Below are 18,597 nucleotides of genomic sequence, written 5' to 3'. Positions count from 1 at the left end.
CAACTTTTTTTGTTCGAAGTCAGAAAAACACACTAGATTTTACAATCCAGCTTTACCCAGGATCCCTCACTATAAACTTTTTATAGGGGCTGTGATGCGAATGGAGAACACAAGCAGGAAGGTGGCAGGAATAGAAGCAGGAAGGAAGAGGAATGGACAAAATGACTTGACGTTGGGATACTGACTTAAATAGTACTAACTGTACTAGCAAGTTTGTGATCCACTTGGTAGATCACAAAAACAAAACCAAAAAATCCTGCTACCTTTTAACAAAGTATATCTGAGGTTGTGTTTTTCCTTAATAATTAGTAGCTTACTAAATCATTTGAGTAAAGAAAAAAATCTGTATTTTCTTTGGAAATATGAATGAAAACTTTATGTAAGTAATTACCATCAATTTGCATTATAATTGATGTCTGGTATTACAGTACATCAAATTATTCAAATCTTTACTGTAATATTGTCATGGGAACTTTCATATAAAATCAAAATGTACTGTCAATGAATAGGCCTGGTCTATATTCCTGCCTGAGAGTCACCTGTCATAAAGAAACAGAAGAAAGAGTCCTGTGCCATGAAGATTTGGATTTTGGTTAAATTTTGTTTTTTAACACATCTAGAGATTAAAGGATAATGTCATAAAAGTTTTTATAACTCTAAAATTCAAAGTCTACAAAAGTTTTTTCTTTTTATTTCCTTTTTTTTTTTTCTTAGTTCAATCCCAAGAAAGTGTAACTGACAAAAATGTCAAGGAGTGAATCTTATTTCAGTATTTATATGCATAGTGGTAAATACGGTATACAATGAAAATAAGCACCAAGGTATCTTCATAGATCAGTTGTATATCTTTTTTGGGGGGTGAGGGTGGAGGAGAACCCCTCCCCCCGTGCTCCATATAGTGCTCAGAAGGTTCCAGGCACTACGGGCGATTCTTGGCCTACAGAGCCAGTGGTTCGGTGCAAGGACTGATTTGTGATGCTGGCAACTCTGGGCCCACCGTCACAGTTCTGAGGGCCTCCAGGGTGGTACCTGGTGATGCTGGGGATCCATGTGGTGTCAGGAATCGAACCCAGGCTGGTTATATGCTAGGCATGTACCATAACTGCTGTACTATTTCTGCATCCCTAAGTTGTATTATCTTTATGAAAAAGGCAAAAACTCACCAAAAATGATGAATTTTAAGGATTCATGGAAGTACAAAAATCATATGTATAATGTAAGTCACAACGTGATAAGCAACATGCATCCACTCTTCAGCGGGCACTGCTAAATTAAAGTATTGCTTTATAGAAGCTGGTTTTCAAATATTCATGTAGAAGAGTTATCATTTCTTGTGCATTTTTTTCTTATGCTTTTTGATTTATGAAAATCTACAGGTATTTTACTGGAGTTTGTGTAGGTTTACAGTAAAATTTTTTAAAGTTACATAAAAATATTAGAAATTACTGTACTTTCGGAGGCCTGAGAGAACAGGGTTTAGTTAAAGCACTTGCCTTTTGTTCTGCCAACCCCGGTTTCAAATCCCTGGCACCACATACAGTTCCCTGAGTGCAAAGCCAGGAATACTCCTGGACACTGCAGGTGCAAGGTGTGGCCCAAACCCTCAGAAGAGAAATTATTTTATTTCTGACCCTTTAGAGCAACTTACAAAGAACACTGACTAGCTATTTTCCCCCAAAAGATACTTCAGCTGAAGTTGATTAAGCAATCTATTGATAACAAAGGCAACAAAACAGAAGTTGCAAAGAGGATAAATGCATTAACCACTGGTAAACAATTTTCTCCCTAGAACTGTCATTATCACATGGATGCAGGATAAATTAGATATTCTAATTTTTTGCTCTAATATCCTTAAAACTTTGTTTTTATAGATACATGTTTTTAGTTTTCTGAGCCACACCTGGTGGGGCTGTGGAACCATCTGTAGTGGCAGGGACCCAACCCAGAGCAGCCAAGTGCAAGGTCAGTGCCCTAACCACAGTACTATCTCTCCAGCCCTTTCTTGACACTTTGTAAAGAAAATATAATATAAAAAGTAGAAACTAGCATGACTTCTTCCCCTCCACAATATTGTCTAGAGATAACTATGCCTTCTGTTTTCTTTCTCAATTGCTCTCTCAGAGGGCACTCTGAATCTCCACCACTGCAGATGCTATCTCGGGAGTCTGAAATGTTCAAGTCTTCCTCCCTCAAAGAAATCAGGGCAAAACAGAACCTCTCCCTGTGCCCTTCTAGCTCTCCTCCTCCTCCTCACCAAGTTTCTTGAAAGGGCCTTGCATGTGCACTAACTCTACTTCCTAAACTCCCACACACTCCTCAACACAGCGCAATCTGGTTTCCATCCCACTATTCTACTGAGACTGTTCTTGCAGGAGCTGCTTGAGTTTAAAAGACAGGAGAGTTGCTTAAGCAAAGGCCTCAGGAAATATCTATGTCCAGCCAAGATAAGATGTGTGATCTGAGAGGTTAGCCTGAAACTGTGACATGTAGAGAGGAAAAAGTCCAATTATTTGTTCTGCAACCTGCCTTAAGCACATATTTAGAGTAATAGTACTTGAAAAAAATAGTACTAAAAACTAACAGAAGGACAAAATTTTGGCATGTTTGAAACAGGCCAACTAACACAATTATCTGCATTGATTTGAGGCCCTAAGGCAGTTCCTCAGCAGTTATGTAAACTGGTATAACCAGCGTGTGATGCTACTGGGCAGTACAACTAACTCCCTGGTTCCTGTTTTCTATTCTCAGCAACATTCTTTAGTATTTCTGTAAATTTTCCTACAGATTTTGCATTCAACAGACACAAATAACTGACAAATTTTGAAAGGAAATTTGCACTGTTAAGTGTTAAATTAACATTCTGGTTAAAATCAAGGAGTCAAACCTCAAGAGCTTATGAAATTCTGTACACACATACCAAACACACATATACATAGCCTGAATACATACACCCCAAAATGAAAACAAAAATACCCACAGGGGCACGCGCGCGCAATGAACATTTGATTAGCGGTGACAAAGGGACAGTGATGGGAGGGTCTTGGGCACTCGGAAGAGGTGGATACAGTAACCTAGTATAGCAAATGAATGCCAACACTATTGCACTATGTTAACTAAGCTAAAATTAAAAACCATGAAAAGCAAAGCCCCTCCACTTTTGTACATTTTAAAAACTAAAGACAACACTATCCCGTAACTAGACAAGAATACTGGTAGCCCCTGACAGTTGGTCTCTTATAAATGCTTACTATGAGAGCAACCCACCTTTTAGAACAAAGGATCTAGTAAAGATTAAATGCAGTTAAAATTATGAGATAATTAAAAATAAAATAGCATCCTAGAGATGATCTAAAACTCACAAATTTGGCCTTAAAATGTAACTTGTATAAAAAAGATTTACCTCACTGACTACTGTTGCCCAGTGCTATTAGTCTGACTTTAATTTATTCTCTGACTGCCCATTAACAGAGAAAAAAGGTGACCTAGAGACATGTGAAATGTAGAGACAGAAAACAGAAATCAAGATTTATAAAAAACCAGTAGACTCTGAAGAAGTCCAAGTTTTTTCCCGAAAACATATTCCTCTTTTTTCCTTTCCTTACATTTCTCCCTCTAAATTTCTTTCAATGAAAGCTATTATCTATTTTGCAGGACTGGAGAGAGAACAGTGGGTAGGGCACTTACTTTGCAAACAGCTACCTTGAGCTTGATCCCTGGCACCACGTACGGTTCTCCAAACCCTCCTAAGAATGATCCCTGAGTACAGGAGTATGCCCCTAGAAACGAAATAACAACGAAACAGAGGGGCTGGGCTGATGGTACAGAGGTAGGGTGTTTGCCTTTCACACAGCCGATCTGGGTTCCGTCCTGGCATTCCATATGATCCCTGGAGCCCAGCAGAAGTGATCCTTGAGTGCAGAACCAAGAGGAAGCCCTGAGCATTGCCTGGTGCAGCCCTAAACCAAACAAAAATTTTAATCCAAAAAAAGAAAAAAAGAAAGAAAAACCACCATCAACAACTGGGTGTTCTGGGTGTGGCCACAGAAACAAAACCAACCGCCAAAAAAAATAAATAAATAAAACAGACCCGTCCCCCCCCCCCTTTAAAGGGACAAATTATTCTGTTAATAATGACATTCTTGGGGAGTAGTTTTCATAAAATAAAGCTTTGTATATCTGAAAAATCAAATAGAAGCACATTCCAAAACAGTGCTCAAGAGTTTATGGGTGTGTGATAAATACAAGTAATGTCGTAAGTGGGTCTACCTGTACTGATAACTCCTTGAAAACTATGGGAGGAATTGCCACAGCAAACATTTATAGGTGGCTGACCTTTTAATGGTGTTGTTGTTTGGTTAAAAATTTTACTTCCTCCTGGAAGGTAGAAAGGCTAATGGTGAAAAGAAAAAAAAAACATGTATTATTTGCATGCATGAAATGTATTTTTAGAAATTATCTGAGAAGTAGTCTGCATTTAAAGTAGATTTTCCCAGTAATTCATAGAAAAAAGGCAATTTGGATGATGGCATACACACAGACATTTCTCCAAATGGTATTTACCCTTACTATATACTCTCTTGATAACATTCTAAATTTTATTTCAATTTTTTCTAAAAGTTGGTCATGATCTCTAAAGACTGGTCTTATAAAATTAAATTTATAAACTAAAAATAGGTTATGATTTAAAAAAAAGAAAAAGTCTGACAAAGCCAGACAGATAGCTCCACGGCATGATGTGCATGCCTGGTATACGCAAATGCTTATGCCCAACCCCAAGCACCACAGGACGGAAGCACCACCACACTCCAAGCACTGCTAGGGAGGCTCAAAAGAGAATGAATGAAGCCAACGATTTCTCCCTACATAGTATCAACCAAAGGTACAGGCATTGGGTCCTTCCATGTAGATGCTATGAACAAGGTCCCATAATGAAAAGAACAAACAAAAGAAGCTGTGAAATGTGTCCTATAAGTTATAGGAGTAACTCATAATCTTGGAACTGCTGCTCAAGGTTTGGTATAAATAGAGAAACGTTTTCTGTTCAAAATCTTTTTTTTCTTTTTGGGTCACCCAGTGATGCACAGGGGTTATTCCTGGCTCAGGCACTCAGGAATTACTCCCGGTGGTGCTGAGGGGATCATATGGGATACTGGGACTCAAACCTGGGTCTGCTGCGTGCAAGGCAAACGCCCTACCCACTGTGCTCCAGCCCTTTGTACAAAATCTTAGCACCGAATTTGTGTTGGTAATGTCATGATACGTACAATTATGACAAGAAGTGTTCGCATACATCATATTTGTTCAACATTTAATTCACTTTACAACACCAGTTTTCATTCCTCTATATGCCAATTACTACTTTCAGCATAAAAGGAGGGAACAGAATCACACCCAGCAATCAGGAATCACAATCAGCTCAGGAATCACTCTTGGTGGTGCTCAAGGGGTCATGTGGGATGCTGGGTATCGAAGCCAGGTGGGCTACACGCTAGGCAAATGTCCTACCTGCTGTATTATTGCTATGGCCCCAGGAACAGAACTTTTTTTAAAATAGCAAAAAACACTTTATAAAAACAAAATGCAATAAATTATTTGAATCAACCAAGTAATTGGATAAAATTAGTATTTCCTTTCTTGTTGATCATTATGCATATAAGTTTTAACAATAGTCTATTTCCCAAATTCAAACTCTCCTTTAACTAGGTTTCCTAAGTTAACTTTCCTCTGTACCTATATCTTTTATTACACTTAACAAAGTGAATCAAATTGTTTTTGTTTTTTTTTTCTTTTTGGGTCACACCCAGAGATGCTCAGGTGTTACTCCTGGCTCTGTGCTCAGGAGTTATTCCCGGGGGTGCTTGGGGAACCACATGGGATGCCAGAGATTGAACCCGGGTCAGCCGCATGCAAGCAAACACCCTATCTGCTGTACTATTGCTCCAGCCCCCAAAGTGAACCAAATTCGCTTCCAAATTTTTCTCTTCAAGTAGAATATAAACCAATTGTTTCTTAATCTGGGTTTTATGCTGTTTTTTTCCTCTAAACAGATGAACCTAAATATCTGCATTAAAAAAATTTTTTTTTCAGATAACTTGAAGGTTGAAAACCAGTGTTAAGCTTTCAGAGGATAAAATTATTATTGCATAAGAATATTATGTCTGTGCAGATGACAAAAATGGCTCTAGACTTCTTTTTTGAACATACTGATAAGGGTAAATCAAACAATACTTTTTCTTATTAAAAATTTTCCTTACAACAGATTGGACAAATATTTTTTATATACGTTTATCTGAGAATATCACAAGTAACTTAACACTCATGATTTCAAAATCAAGAATCTGACAATGAACCTTCAATATTTTTCTTAAACATAAACTTAAAAAATTTTCTTGAAGGACTAAATTTATATTACTGTAGAATCTTCAAAACAGATTAATAAGAGTTATTTCTGAAACTGTCAGAAAAATTTAATTACTACTTCCTAACCAAAAAATAAAAATCTCAGGGAAATAACTTTCAGTATACCTTTCTGAAGTTTCATTTATAATCATGAATATAACCTTGTTACAGAATTCTTCAGAAAAAATAAAACAAGTCTAAAATAAATTATCATTTTCACTGTAATTTTTTTTCTTTTTGGGTCACACCCAGCGATGCTCAGGGGTCACTCCTGGCTCTGCATTCAGGAATTACCCCTGGCCATGCTCAGGGGACCATATGGGATGCTGGGAATTGAACCCAGATCTGCCGAGTGCAAGGCAAATGCCCTACCCGCTGTGCTATCACGCCAGCCCCATTCACTTAATTTTAACATTAAAATGTGAATATGTAAACAGCTGTGACAATGGAAACTTTTTTCCACTTTCAGAAACCCAGGTCACTGCTAATCTGATTAAAACCTGAACTTTTTACTGAAGTATAACACTTGCATTGTTTCTACAATCTAATGAGATAACAATTTCACCAACAACAGGCTCAATATAGTAGGAGGGCTATATCTGAAATTTGAAAAGGAGTTAAGAGGAAATGGTGGCTAAAAAAGAAAAAAATTAATTAAGACACATTCTGTTTGGGCTTAAGGTAAGAGAAAATCTGAACGTGATGCCTGAAACTCTTGGTATGAATTTTTCTTTTGGAGGTATTAAGACGTTTTAAAACGTTCAGAGTTCCTTCAGTTATCTCTTAATGACAGGTTCACAGCTTTTTATAAATACTTACTAAAAACAAAAACTGTGTTTTAGATTTGTGGGGTCTTTTTTTCAGTTGGGAAAGAAAAAACTAGGAACCAAGCTCCCAAATGTTTAAGTTTTAGAGTGTCATTGTAGCAGAAGTATTTTATCTGCAGATACCTCAGGTTAACATTTCTGCATTCCTGAGTGGAGATAGAACACAAAGGGCTGAGCACAGCCTTTGAATATACAAAGCTGGCCAGATCTCTGGCACTTCATGGTCCCTCAAGCACCACTAGAAAGAACCCAGGAGCACAGTAGGATGTGGTCCCCAAACAAAAAAAGCATCCTAAGTATTCTACAATGGAGTTACTCACATCTCCCCTCAAGATGTGTTATTTTTTCAGTTGTTTATTTGGTTTTGAGCCAGACCTGGCAGTGTTCAGGGCGTACTCCTGGCTGTGTCCAGGAGGCATATGGGATGCTGAGGATCAAACCCAAATGCTGCACTGTCACTCCAGCCCTACCTCAGGTTAATTTATTAACATCTACCCTAATGTGTTTCTAAGCAAAAGAACCATAATATAGTTTGTAATCAAACATATTTTGAAAGTGACTATGAGAACTACATACTATAAGCACTATAAGCACTGTCGTCCCATTGTTCATCGATTTGCTCGAGTGGGTACCAGTAACGTCTCCATTGTGAGACTTATTACTGTTTTTGGCATATCGAATACTCCACAGGTAGCTTGCCAGACTCTGGGGTGCAGGCAGGGTACTCTCAGTAGCTTGCTGGGCTCTCTAAGAGGAATGGAGGAATCGAACCCGGGTTGACCATGTGCAAGGCAAACGCCCTACCCGTCCTACCCACTGTAGTAGTCCTTATTACTACCACATACTATAAAAAAAACAAAATGATAGGTTTAAAAGTAGTAAATAATTTTTAAAAACCTGGGGTGATATTAACCTAATATTTCTTCTTCACAGATAAAAATAATGTTCTAGAGCAGCACTATTCACTTAAGTACCATACAAGCTGCATGTTTTCAAGTAACTATTTTTTTTTAAAAAATGGGTAAATTAATTAAAATACATCATAGCCCAAAGTATCCAAAACCTTAGTTTAACAAGCATCAATGTAAAAACTTTATATAACTTACATTTGTTTTTGAAATCTGGTGTGTTTAACACTTAAAGTACTTATCTTGGATTTGCAGTAGCCATATGCAACTAGCAGCGACTGTAAGGACACAAGTTTCAGAAGACAATTTCTTTTGGGGGTCTTTTGCAGGAGGCACATCTGGCAATGCTCACAGTACTTGGGAGCCACCCTCCGTGGCATGCAATGGAACCAGGGTTCCCACATGCTGAGCATGGTTTTACATTATGCAAACATTTCACATTGCTGAAACAAGTCTAAATCCAAAATAAACATTCAGGTAAACTATTTTAAAGCTTTCTATTTACTGAGCATATTACAGGAAGATGGGTGCTCTCAACCACTGCTAGTAAGTGGAATTTTGTTTACCTCTTGTGAAACAAATAGCTTTTCCTTCGATTTAGTAAATTCCACTGGAAAGGCCCAATCCTTTGAAAATAACTGAAGACAAATAACAATGTACAAATTTGTTCAGAGATGCTTTTCTATGATAGTAAAAACTGTAAACAACCCCCAAAACTGTGCGATACAGCAAAGATAACTTAAAATTCACTGGATGGCATCCTGCACAACAATTAAAAATCATTTTAAAGAATACTGAATAACATAAGGAAAGGCTCACAAAAGTAAGCAAAGTAAAAAGCTATGCAAAATGACTCATGTACTCATAGGAAGAAAACTGTTTACAAATGATCTCTCGGTAGTGAAATGACTAGTGATGTATTTCTTCTACTGTTTCTTTTAATACGTGTTTATTGAGTGCTACTCTGCGCTGGGCACTAAAACTGATGGGCCTCTGACCTCAAGGAACATATCAGTTTCAAATATTTGTTTGCTTGCGTTACTTATTTATTTTTTGGTTTGGGGGCCACATCCGATGGTGCTCAGGGGTTCTGCTGTCTCCACTCAAGAGTCACTCCTGGAAGGCTTAGGAGACCATATGGACCCTAACCTGGGTCGGCCATGAGTAAGGCAAGCGTCCTACTTGCTGTACTATCTCTCTGAACCACAAATTCTATTTTTGGGTCACACATGGTGGGGCTCGGGGGGCCATATGAAATGCTGGGGGGCTAAACCCAGATCAAGGCAAAAGCTCTGCCTGTTATGCCATCTCTTGGAGCCCCTAACAGTTTTCAAATTTACTATAGCAACTTTAATAATTTTAATAACTAGAAAAAAATAAACAAAGTGGCACCATTGGGAAGGACGAGTAACAAGAGACTTCTAAAATCTCAGGGCTAGGACGAACGGAGATGTTACTGAGACCGCTTGAGAAAATCAACGATCAACGGTATGATGATGATGACACTAATTTAGGCAAATAAGGTAGCACCGTAGCACTGTCGTCCGGTTGTTCATCAATTTGCTTGGGCAGGCACCAGTAATGTCTCCATTGTGAGACTTGTTGTTACTGTTTTTGGCGTATCAAATACGCCACAGGTAGCTTGCCAGGCTCTGCTGAGCGGGCAGCATAGTCTTGGTAGCTTGTTGCCAGGCTCTCCGAGAGGAACAGAGGAATCGAATCCAGGTTGGCGACGTGCAAGGCAAACACCCTATCTGCTGTGCTATCGCTCCAGTCCAGGCAAATAAGGTATAATTTTGGGGGAACTGAGGAAGAGTTAAATGTGGCCTTTAATATTAGTTTATATGAAAATCCCCAGAAATGAGACTACGGGTTGGGGGGTGGGAGTAGGGAAATGGGGGACATAGAAATGTACACTGAAGGGACAGGTGTTGGAATATTGTATGACTGAAACCCAGTCATGAACAACTTTGTAACTATATATCTCATGGTGGTTTAATTTAAAATAAATAAATAAATAAATAAATAAATAAATAAATAAATAAATAAATAAGGGGCCAGAGAGATAGGACAGTGGGTAAGGTGCTTGCTTTGAATGTGGTAGTCCGATCCTTAGCACCTAGCCCATATAGTTCACAGAGTACAGAGCCAGGAGTAAAGCCTGAGCAGAGCCAGGTGTGACCCCAAAACCAAAATGAATAATAAAATTTGTAATAGATATACCTACAATTTCTGAGCATCATCTATTTCACATAAAACTACTATGTTCTATAAAGGATTTAACTAACTAAAGAGAAGTCATATCGTAAGGAAATCTACAATTAGAACAATGTAAGTAAAAGCAGATAATATAAGGCAAAATATAAACATTAAATGAAGTAAAAAGTGACTACAAGGATACTAAGAAAAAAAATGTTACTCCATTGGGAAAAAATGGTCAATAAGAGAAAAAGTTCATAGAGAAAGAAGTTGAATGGGAAAGATCTAGCCAGTAGAGAAACCGGCAGACAAAGCAAGTGGTAACTGTCAAGGAATAGTAAGTCAGGGAACAGTCTAGATTTCCTAGTCTGTAGGATATGTGAGGGAAGTGGGCAAGCTAGAAAAGTAGGCTCTGAGGGCTTTAAATTTTCAATGAGAGCACCAAGGTTTGCTGTTCTTTTAAGAATGGGGAAGTTGTTAGAAGTTCCCATTCAAAACTATCTTTCCATTTCTCATCATCTCTATTGCTAGCACTGTGGTTTAACTCACTACCGCGTTTGAGCTGTAACAACCTCCTGGCATCCAGTTTAACACGCCTGCAGTTTATGTTATATCCAATAGCTAGGCAGATCTTTAAAATATATACTTTAGGGGCTGAAGTGATAGAAAGACAGGTAGGATGTCTGCCTTGCACGTGCCAACCTGGGTTTGATCTCTAGCATCCTATATGGGCCCCCAAGAACCACCAGGAATAATTCCCTGAGTGTGAAGCCAGGAGTAAGCCCTGAACACTGCTGGATGTGTGCCCCCCACCTCCCGTGCCGCCCAAAAACCCCTTTATGTCAACCCCTGCAATTATGTGCCATCCCAAAGTAAAAAACCAAAGGCACTAAAATTTCTACAAACCTCTCCATAACTCTCTTCTCACTGTCTTACTACTCTTTTTTTCCTGATCATATCTACTACTCTCCTGTTTGCATTTCATTGATTATTCCAGGTACACTTCGGTTCCTATCACTCTTTTCCGCTTCAAGTCTTGAGTCTTCCTTGATCCCACTCTATATAAAACATCAACGTCCTACTGCTAGGTCAGGTAGATGATATGTACTTCCCCATTTCACAAAAATGGACTCCACCATGGGGCCAGAGAGGTACAACAGTGGGCTAAGATATTGTCTTGCACGCAGCCAATCTAGGTTAGATCCTGTCAGGAATCCTGCCAGCAGTGATCCCTAAGTGCAAAGCCAGGAGTGACCACTAAGCATCACTGAGAGTGACCCAACAAAACAAAAACCAAAACTAAACACAACAAATATGGACTCCAATTTTTACACTTTACATTATCTGTCACTCTCATATTTTACTTGTTGACCCCAGTTCTCATACATATATATTTGTAAGAAACTGAAGTTTTGATGAAGATTAATTTAGTTTCTAGTCTTTCACTTCAATATCTCCAGCATCTGAAAAAGGGCCTAATATAGAGCAAGTGCTCAGCTCAAAACTTATTTATTGTATGAAAAGAAGGGAAAAAATAGCATAGTGTTAGTAAATATTTAGCTGAAACAATTTGTGGTATAATGTAGATATTTACATAAATAGAACCTTATAGTGAATTTATTCTCATTTACTACTTAGATTTCTACTGAGAACTATTATTAACCAAAATAGTGCTTATAAAGTCAGCTTGGAGCACACAAGCAAACCTCTAACTTATTAGCAATTTATATTTACAATAAGTTTACTTAAGTTATTTAGAACAGACTTTGTAATGACCTAGGATTGATGGATAAAATCTTAAATCACTAGCGAGCAATGACCTCCCACCTATTCAATTCCTTCCACTACAGTTTCTAATATTTTCTCTTTGCCAGGGAATAAGCTTAATATCTAGCTTCTTAAACTTCAGGTTAGAATTCCACAAGGGAGTCATAGGAGTTTTCCAATTTTTGTTTTAAAATAAAAATGTTTATGATTATCAGTAAATGTTTAACTGGTATGCTTACTTTATATGCCTCTATGCCAAGGGCTACATAAAATGTTTTCAAGTGAGAAGGAGTCTTGAGTGGAAAAAGCTTAAGAAGCCCTGATTCAATACATACCTCTGAGTCCCTACCCCAAGGTAACACCAGAAATAGATAATAGGAGTGTTATACAGCGGTATTGAGATGGCTGGTAGCAAATCAGTGAAGAGTCCAGGCAAGGGAAATTACTATAGAGGAACCTAGAGAGAGCAACAATTCTTAATGCAAATACTTGCAAATTAGAAGCACCTAGTATATTCTGAGGGGGAAAGAGGGTGCACTAGATGTTAGACACAGAATCCAGAGCTTCAAAGTCTCAAGAAGACACAACGCATGTGCTCTATCACTAAGCTGTATGTCCAAATCCTCCCTGTATTTTAAAAGGAGGTCAACATAAAATAATACCAGCTCCCTCCCTGCCCTCTTTTAAAACATACAATACTGGGATGGAGAAATAGTAGAGGGGTTAAGGTGCTTGCCTTGCATCTTGCACACCTTGGTTCAAATTTCTAGCACCACATATGGTCCCCAGAGCACTACCAGGGGTCATAACCTGAGCACGACAGGAATAGCCCCTAAGCATTACTGGGTATGCCCCCTCCATTGTAGCACTGTAGCACCATTGTTTATTGATTTGTTTATCGAGTGGGCACTAGTAATGTCTCCATTGTGAGACTTGTTGTTACTGTTTTTGGCATATTGAATACGCCATGGGTAGCTTGCCAGGCTCTGCCGTGCGGGCGGGATACTCTCTGTAGCTTGCCGGGCTCTCCAAGAGGAATGGAGGAATTGAACCCTCGTCAGTCGTATGCAAGGCAAACGCCCTACCCGTTGTGCTATTGCTCTAGTCCGCCTCTTCCACATATACTTAAATATACACTTTTATATATGTATAAATTTATCAATTTATATATTATAATTAAATATGTGTGTACATATGCATATATATGTATGTGTATAAAGCTGAGGGACTGGGAAATAAGTAGAGCATGCTAGGTATGCACCCAAACTAGTTATGATTCCTGGGGCCACACAGTTCCCCAAGGATCACTGGTGTAGCCCTGAAGGCCCCCAGCACTGCCTGGGTGTCCCGGGTATCCTTGGGTCCACAAGGCTTGAGCACCACAGCATCCTTGGGGCCAAGTTCTTGCACTGAACCTGATTCTTGGACCAGTTGGCCAAGAATCACCAGTGGGGGCCTCGGACCTCCTAAGCATCACTTGGGAGGCCCCCAAAATATATATAACATATAAATATATATTGCTGAAAGATAGCATGATACTTTATATGGTCCTTCAAACAAACACTTTAACTTTTAACTAAGATTTCAATCTTAAAATACAGTTTAGGGGAAAAGAGTAATGAATGATAAAATATTCACCACTGAGTTGTGTCAAATCTTAAATCTACCTAATCTACTTCAGATTTATTTAAGACTTTCATTATTCTAACTTGGTACTGAGACTTCCCAATGAGTTTTCATACTTGAATGTATATTCCACAACTCCCAGAAAATACATTACAAAGTTTGACATGTTTTAAAACTATATAAATGAAACATTTTATCTTGGCTCTATCACCAGTTACTTGACCTTAGACAAGTGGCTAACGCCTCTATGACTCATATACTGTCTTTAAAATAAGATTATTACCACCTACAATCTTATAGAATTATAAGGAACAAAAAGTTGGCATTCTATATAGAGGTCATTTAGAAAAACATCATATATTGATGTATAGACTAATGTACACAGTGTTAGGATCATATAAAATTGCTAAATTACTATATATCTATAGATACTGTGAGGAAAGATTAGCAAAATGATGTATAGCTATCAAAACTTGGGAGGTTCAGACTGGAAAGGTTCACCAGGATACTTAAAGAAGAATTTAAAGTGCTAGCTATAGTGGGTAAAAAGTCTACTTTTCACCCAACAAATTTTAGGTAACATTAAATTTGAATGTGAGTTTTAAAAATTTACTTTGTAACTATGTACAAATACCTAAGATAGGGATGTGAGAAAGGGGTTCTTTACTCAGACTTCAACTGTTGTAGACAGAACTTTAGATTTCATACCAAAAAAAACTGATACACAAATTTCATTACTTAACAACTTTTAAAGTAACTATAAGCTGAGCAAATTATTTGAAAAGAATTCACCTAAATAATAAGAATATAAACAATTAGATTTTGCAAAATTTATCAATGCTTTTATGAACATATTATCTTTATTTCTATACAGGATGATAGTCTGTAAGGAAAAAAAATTCAGAAGACACCAAAACTTAAATGTTTTGTTTTACATGAATTCTAGTCTATTTTTATTTTTTTTTTTATTTTTTTTTTCTCGTTCACTTATTTAATAAAATTCTCATTTTAGAAAAATGACACTAATTAGGAATAACATCTCCCAGGAAATGGAGTTTGACAACACTGAATGCAAAATCTTTAGTGATTAGCTTCTTAATAATTTATACTGGGTCATAACTGTTCATTTTTCATGATAATAATTAATATTTGCATCTTAACATATTTCCTTTTATTTACTAGAACAAGACAATATAAGCAGGACTTGATTATTATGTTTTCAGCAAAACTTTTGGTTAAAATAACTTAAATTAATTTGGTCAACTTCAATGAGTAGAGCAGAAGGTAGGGAGGCAAATATATATTGGAATGATAATAGAACCACATTACTGATTAAAGATCATAATTACCCAGGACACAGAAAACCAGGGCTGCAAAATTATTTTAGATTTACATTTTGTATAAATAAATGATTTCAATGGAACAAGAACAAATTTTGTGTAAGTATATGATTTCTAAGGAACAAGACATATTTTTCAGGATAGCACAATTTATATGAGTCAAGATTTTGTTCTCAATTCATTAAGCAGTTTATATAAGTTTCAGGAATCCAGTATGATAAGCATGTTACCAGAAATATTGGGGAAAGAGGCTCATGAAGAAAACTAAAGGGGTCTTCTGAGAATTAAAAATTAACTCATGTAGTTATTCTTGGTTTCGTGCACCCTAACATTTTAAAAAAACCAAACTTTTAAAATAGCTGTATTCTAAACTTTAAGGATAAGACCTTAATGTCTAATTATGTCCCATTTTTAAATACTTGAAATGATACATGTTTTGTAAATTGAGTTGAGAGTAAAAAAAGCATTGTAGGAACTTATTGCCAAAATATATAGTGATGAGGTTTATGAATATGTACAGATAGATATAATTTATTTGAAGATAGATAACAGACATAAGTCAAAGGCTTTTTGTTATTTCTGAGCAACACCCAACACCCAGCACCTTTCCTCTGAGCTCAGAAGTTGCTTGCGGCAGTGTGTGGCGTACCATATGGCCCTGGGGATCAAACTCAAACCTACCTCCTGCAAAACTTGCATTCTGGGCCTTCAAACCATCCATTCAGCCTCAAAGCATTTTTGGCTTCCCAATTCAAATATATCAGAATCTAAATAGAATCTATGGTCTGTCTTCAAAAGGGACGAAAGTCCTGAATGTTTCATACCCAGGAGCCCACAAGGTAACATAGCACAATCCATGTCTGGATTCTGACAAGACCACAAGGGCAGAACAGAGAGCGGGTCTAAGTACAGCCACTCCCTTGTCCAGAATACCAGTGTTCATGTACTTTCTTGGAGTTTTGGTTCTTATAAAGTTAACCGACTGGGTGAGATAACACCATCACCCTCAGCGGGCTTGTTGGGTTTCCTGGTGAACATCCTGAGATTAGAGAAGACAAATCATTTCTAATCAGCAGTAAACACGCCTGACCTCCACTCACCCTGGACAAGAACAGCATCTCCATCACACTGGGCAGCAAACAAGCTGGCCCATGAAATTCTAGTCTATTTTTAAAAAGAACTTAAATATACCTAATGCCCTGATATCCAATATAACAAATTTACACATCTAGTAGATACCATTTACCGAGTTAGATGTTTCAAACAGAATTTGTTCTTTATTCCATATATCTTCAAGGAAAAAACTTAAGAGGTCACCAAACTTTTGTTTTAACACTAATTATAGGAAGGATTAAAAATTACTACTATAAAAATACTTAAACCCACAAAGCATATAAAATGCAAAAGAGTTGTGCAAATGATATCCAGGTAACAGCGGTGAAACATTAATTTTCTCCACTTAGGCTGATATTTCCTCCAAGTGTAAAAGGTTGACTGCAAGTAACAATGAAATATAAGGAACGTCAAGTATCCAACTATTCTCCCCTCCACAACCCCTCAAAAAAAAAAAAAAAAAACCCGCGGAGTCCAGGAATGTAACCAGGCAAAGGGGAGATAAGGAAGAGTTGTAAAGTACATTTGACTTTTCTTCTGCAGCGAGAGAACTCGGAAACGGACCCCCAGCTTCTGTTTCATTTGGTCCCCGCCGACAATCCCATGTAAAATATCTACATTCGAGAAGTGTCCGTCCTTGACTCGGCTGCAGCAGAAGATTCGGTGGGAAACTACGCTAGAACTGGCGTTGACCAAAAGCGGGAAGCCTGGCCCCTCCGTCCCCTTGTGGGCCGGGACCAGTACCCTCGCACCTCTCACCCCACACCCTGCACCCTGCCCAAGCCACACGTCGCACCTGCCGCAACGGGGCGCTTAGAAGAACGCAGGTGCAACTTTTCGGAAGGCGAGCTCGGGGAGCAAAGGAAGATGAAGTTCTGGAGACAAGAAGGGCGCAGAGAAAGGTGCTCCCGGGAGCAGCTGCAGGAGCGCTGGGGCCGTCTCCCCTGCCTGCGGGAGGATCCCAGCCCGGCTGGCTCCGGCGCCCCACGAAAGCGGTCCGTTCCGCTCGGCCGGCCTGTGACCTGGGCCCAGGCGGGCGGTGTTTACACCTGTCACGAGGGACGGGGAGGGAGAAAGAGGAAGCCCCAGTCCAGCCCCAAACTTCTCAACAGCGACCCGGAGGGAGCGGCCGGCGCGGAGGCGCGGGCAGGGCGAGCCTCCCGCGGCCGGGGAGGTGGGGACGGCTCCCGCCGCCGCCGCCGCCGCTTCCCGGGATGGCGAGGAGGGGGCCGCGCGCTTCGGGCGCCGCCGGCGTCCCCGCACCGCCGCGGAAGAGGGCAGAGCCCGAGCCCGGAGCCCGCAGGCCCGGACGGGCGGCTCCGTGCCCGCGATCGCCAGCTCCGCGGCAGGCAGGTGCCCCGGGCCGGCGAGTGCCGAAGCGGCGGTCCGCACCGGCCGCCCGCAGCCCGGTCCCCGGGCGCGACAGGGGGAGCGCAGCGGTGGCGCTTACCTGGCTCGTGCGGGGCGGCCGCGATGGGCATGGCTCAGGGGCCCGGGGAGGAACTGGCTCCCCGGGGAAGGACCGGCTATTCCGACGCGAAGCAGGCGGGAGCGGAAGGCAGGCGGCTCACAGCCGTGTCAGCCACGCAGCGCCATGGATGCCCACCCGGAGTTTCAGCGTTGCCGCGGGACCCCCATCCCACTACCCTCCGCCCTCTTCCGCCGCCGCCGCCGCCGCCGCCTCCACCTCCTCCTCCGCGGAGACCCCCCGCCCACTCCACACACTTTCCCATCATGCAGCGGGAGAACCGCTGCCGCCGAACGTCACTTCCGGGCGCAGGTGGCTAGGTCGGGGCCAGGCGCTGGTGGGTGCTGGAGGCTGGGGGAGGACACTCTTGGGGAATTGGTGCCACCGAACACTTACCCTTGCGCAAGCGCCGTCGCGCGGAGCGCCGGTCGCCATGTTGGGTGAGGGCAAGTTGCCCTTTTCTTTCACTTCCTCGCCTGTCATTGGGTTGAGAGGGAGGGGGAAGGAGGACGACGTCCTGGCGCTCCCGGCGAGGGGACAGGTGCTGGTCGTCCTCCTAACGGGGACTTCCAACTGCAGACTCTCTAGCTGTCCAAATAAAATTGGGGAGGCTGAAATACAGACCTCAGCTGCTTCGACCAAAACACCTACTGGCGAGCGCTTGTCCTTTTCGCCCCAACGAACGACTTTTCCTGTTCCCAGTCTAAGTCTCTTCCTCATTTTAATTTGAGCTCACGAGAGTTTATGTTCCAGCAGTAACAAAGATAGCGTTAGAAATCGAACTTAAGGTGGGAAGCAAGAGAGAAATCAGCCGCCGAACTAACAAATCGTCTTCCAGAACACCAGATAAATAAATAAATAGAACAATAATTGAGGGTTTTACTATCGAATGGAGACGGTGGGCGTTCTTCGTAGATATTGTGGGAAGAAGACTTGACGAAACTAAAGAA

At 40.2% G+C, this 18,597-nt stretch overlaps 2 protein-coding genes across 4 annotated transcripts in view; one reads left to right on the top strand and one right to left on the bottom strand.

Annotated features, from left to right (window-relative positions):
- The window catches only part of AFTPH (aftiphilin), a 76,622-nt gene extending 58,739 nt beyond the window's left edge, over positions 1-17,883 (bottom strand). For all 3 annotated transcript variants that reach the window (XM_055121632.1, XM_004609179.2, XM_004609180.2), the window contains exon 1: positions 17,630-17,883. The gene's annotated coding sequence lies outside the window, so the exon portion shown is untranslated. The remainder of the gene's footprint in view (positions 1-17,629) is intronic.
- LOC129399913 (collagen alpha-1(II) chain-like) lies at positions 17,047-17,967 on the top strand. Its single transcript, XM_055121330.1, has one exon. The coding sequence runs from the start codon at positions 17,047-17,049 to the stop codon at positions 17,965-17,967; it is 921 nt and encodes a 306-aa protein (XP_054977305.1).
- The last annotated feature ends 630 nt before the right edge of the window (positions 17,968-18,597 follow it).

This window comes from Sorex araneus, chromosome X, assembly GCF_027595985.1.
Source record: "Sorex araneus isolate mSorAra2 chromosome X, mSorAra2.pri, whole genome shotgun sequence".
Taxonomy (NCBI): domain Eukaryota; kingdom Metazoa; phylum Chordata; class Mammalia; order Eulipotyphla; family Soricidae; genus Sorex; species Sorex araneus.
Note: the sequence above shows the minus strand (reverse complement) of the source record. Positions and strands in the feature narration are given on the sequence as shown.